The sequence below is a fragment of the Belonocnema kinseyi genome, chromosome 10 (genome assembly GCF_010883055.1).
Source record: "Belonocnema kinseyi isolate 2016_QV_RU_SX_M_011 chromosome 10, B_treatae_v1, whole genome shotgun sequence".
In the NCBI taxonomy this organism is placed as follows: Eukaryota; Metazoa; Arthropoda; class Insecta; order Hymenoptera; family Cynipidae; genus Belonocnema; species Belonocnema kinseyi.
In genome coordinates, this window is record NC_046666.1 from 77,640,382 (window position 1) to 77,642,721 (window position 2,340).

Genomic DNA, 2,340 nt, shown 5'->3' on the forward strand with positions numbered 1-2,340 from the left:
TTAAACTGAAGATGTTACGTAACACTATAAGTTAGAAGTGTACGATAGTGATAAAGTAATATAAGTGATTACATTTCAAGGCTGATACTGTACAATCCTTATTTATTACCTATTGCATAGACTGCGACGTCGCCTCCTCCATGATAAGCCTCATCTGAAATTATCGCTGCTTGTTGACTATAATTGTAATGAGTCGTGTCATTCAATGAGGGATCCATTCTGACTGCTTCTCCATTTCTTACTTTATATGCAATATTGTTTGGCCCGCCAGTATTGTAAGTTAGTGTTGTGTAACTTATTTTGTCGAATTTTGACTTTTGAGCAACACCTGGAAATTTGTATTTCTGAACTTTTTGTTTTGAATTGTAAAAATTCGAAGGTAAACTATCTTCGAATTCTTATTCGTAGGACATTTTCTCTGACGATTGAGGAATTATTATGAAATCTGTACCTGGAACAAGTTTTCTATCTGGTTCGATCAAAATCTGTTTAAAAATACTTCAATCTCGGATTGGTCTAAACAGAATTTTCAATCCGAATGAATCAGATAAAATAGAAGGATCCAAGGGCACTTGTTATCACGCTCATTGGATACTTTTTTCCGCTCAAAGGGTAACAAATTTATAAGAAAATCGGAAAATTTTAAATTACATTTAAAAGAATTCGAAAAATTGAAGAAAAAAATTTTTTAATTAAAAAAAAACATTGATTTCCGTAAAACTAGAATGAATTTACAGGAATTCAAGATAAGAGAGAAGAAGCCGATGAAATTCATAAAAAATCAAGGTGAATAACAAAAAAATCAAATGAATTTGAAAATATGAAAAAAGAACTTCACTACATTCAGTAACTTTAAAATAAGCTTAGAAAAATTCAAGGGAATTCTAAGAATTTGATGAAATACCTAAGAATTCAAGATGAGGTTAATAGAATTCAGGATCAATTAAATAGAAACTTTTAAAAATTCTCTGAATTAAGTAGAATCAAGCGAGTTTAGAAGAATTCAAATAAATAAAAAAAAATCAAGAGAATTCAGGGTTAAATCTTTGAAACACTACAAATTTCTAACGCAAGAAGTGACTAACGACTACAAAACAATTCAAAAGAATTGAAATAAATTTTAAAAAAATATTGATAAATAAAAGAACAACTGATTTCCGTAAAACTGGAATGAATTTACAGGAATTTTAGATAAAAGATAAAAAGCCTATGAAATTCATCAAAATTAAAGGTGAATAAAAAAAAACAAATGAATTTGAAAATATGAAAAACAACTTCATTGTATTCAGTAACTTGAAAATAAGCTTAGAAAAATCAAGTTTATTCAAAGAATTTGATGAAAATGAAAATGTTTAAGAATTCAAGGAATTTAGAAGGATTCAAATAAATTAAAAAAAAATCAAGATAATTTCAATGAATTCAGGGTCAAATCTTTGAAACCCTACAAACATCTATCAAGTGACTAATGACTACAAAACAAGTTAAATACAAATGAATTTGAACAATTTTAAGAATTAAAAAAAAAATTTGATTGTTAACAATAAGTTTTAATTGAATTTAGAGAAATTTAACAGAAATCAAAAGAATTAGATCAAATTCATAAAATAATGAACCTAAACTTAATTTCGGAGAATTGATAGAGGTTTAGGTTCAGTTAATAAGAATTAAGGGCGAATTCCAAATCTTTTATAAGACTCTAAAATATTTCAGTCCTTGCAAGCCTTTAAACTACTGAAAATAATCAAAAATGTATGGGAAATTTGTTAAAATTTCCTAAAAATTTCGCATCTTTTGAAGTCTCTTGAAACTTCTTAAACCCCTTGAAAACGCCCGAGAATCTTCTACAATATCCTTGAGTATTTCAAATCCTTTTAAACTACTGAAATCAGGGTGAATTGCAAATATCTTTAAAACCCTAAAAAATACCTAACTTCTCATGAATAAATACTTTGAAATCCTCTAAAATATCATAAAGTGCTGGGAAATTCTATGGTGATATTTTATGAACTCATGGGAAATTGATTAAAATACATTGGTCATTAAAATTCCTTAAGGGCATGTGCCACAGCTAAATACCTATATTACCGACCACAGTTTTTCAGTTCACTGAATGTTTTTTTGAACCTGAGAACTTTTTTTGTAAATAAAATATCGAGCTGAACCTTTGGAAAATGTATTAGAGTGCAATAAAGTACGTTTAGGTACTGCATTTTGGTAAAAACTTCACTGAAAATTATATCATCTTTTTTCTGAACCTCAACATTTTTTGAACGTTCGAACTTTTTTTACACATAAAATATCGGTCTCAAACTTTGAGAAATGCAAGAGCCGAAAGAAAAC

The 2,340-nt window shown here is 28.0% G+C and overlaps 1 protein-coding gene across 2 annotated transcripts in view; it reads right to left on the reverse strand.

Annotated features, from left to right (window-relative positions):
• LOC117181621 (alkaline phosphatase, tissue-nonspecific isozyme-like) overlaps positions 1-2,340 on the reverse strand; it is an 18,573-nt gene that overhangs the window by 1,327 nt on the left and 14,906 nt on the right. For both annotated transcript variants that reach the window (XM_033374489.1, XM_033374488.1), the window contains one exon: positions 110-328. In XM_033374489.1, the coding sequence (XP_033230380.1) occupies positions 110-328 (219 nt within the window). The remainder of the gene's footprint in view (positions 1-109; positions 329-2,340) is intronic.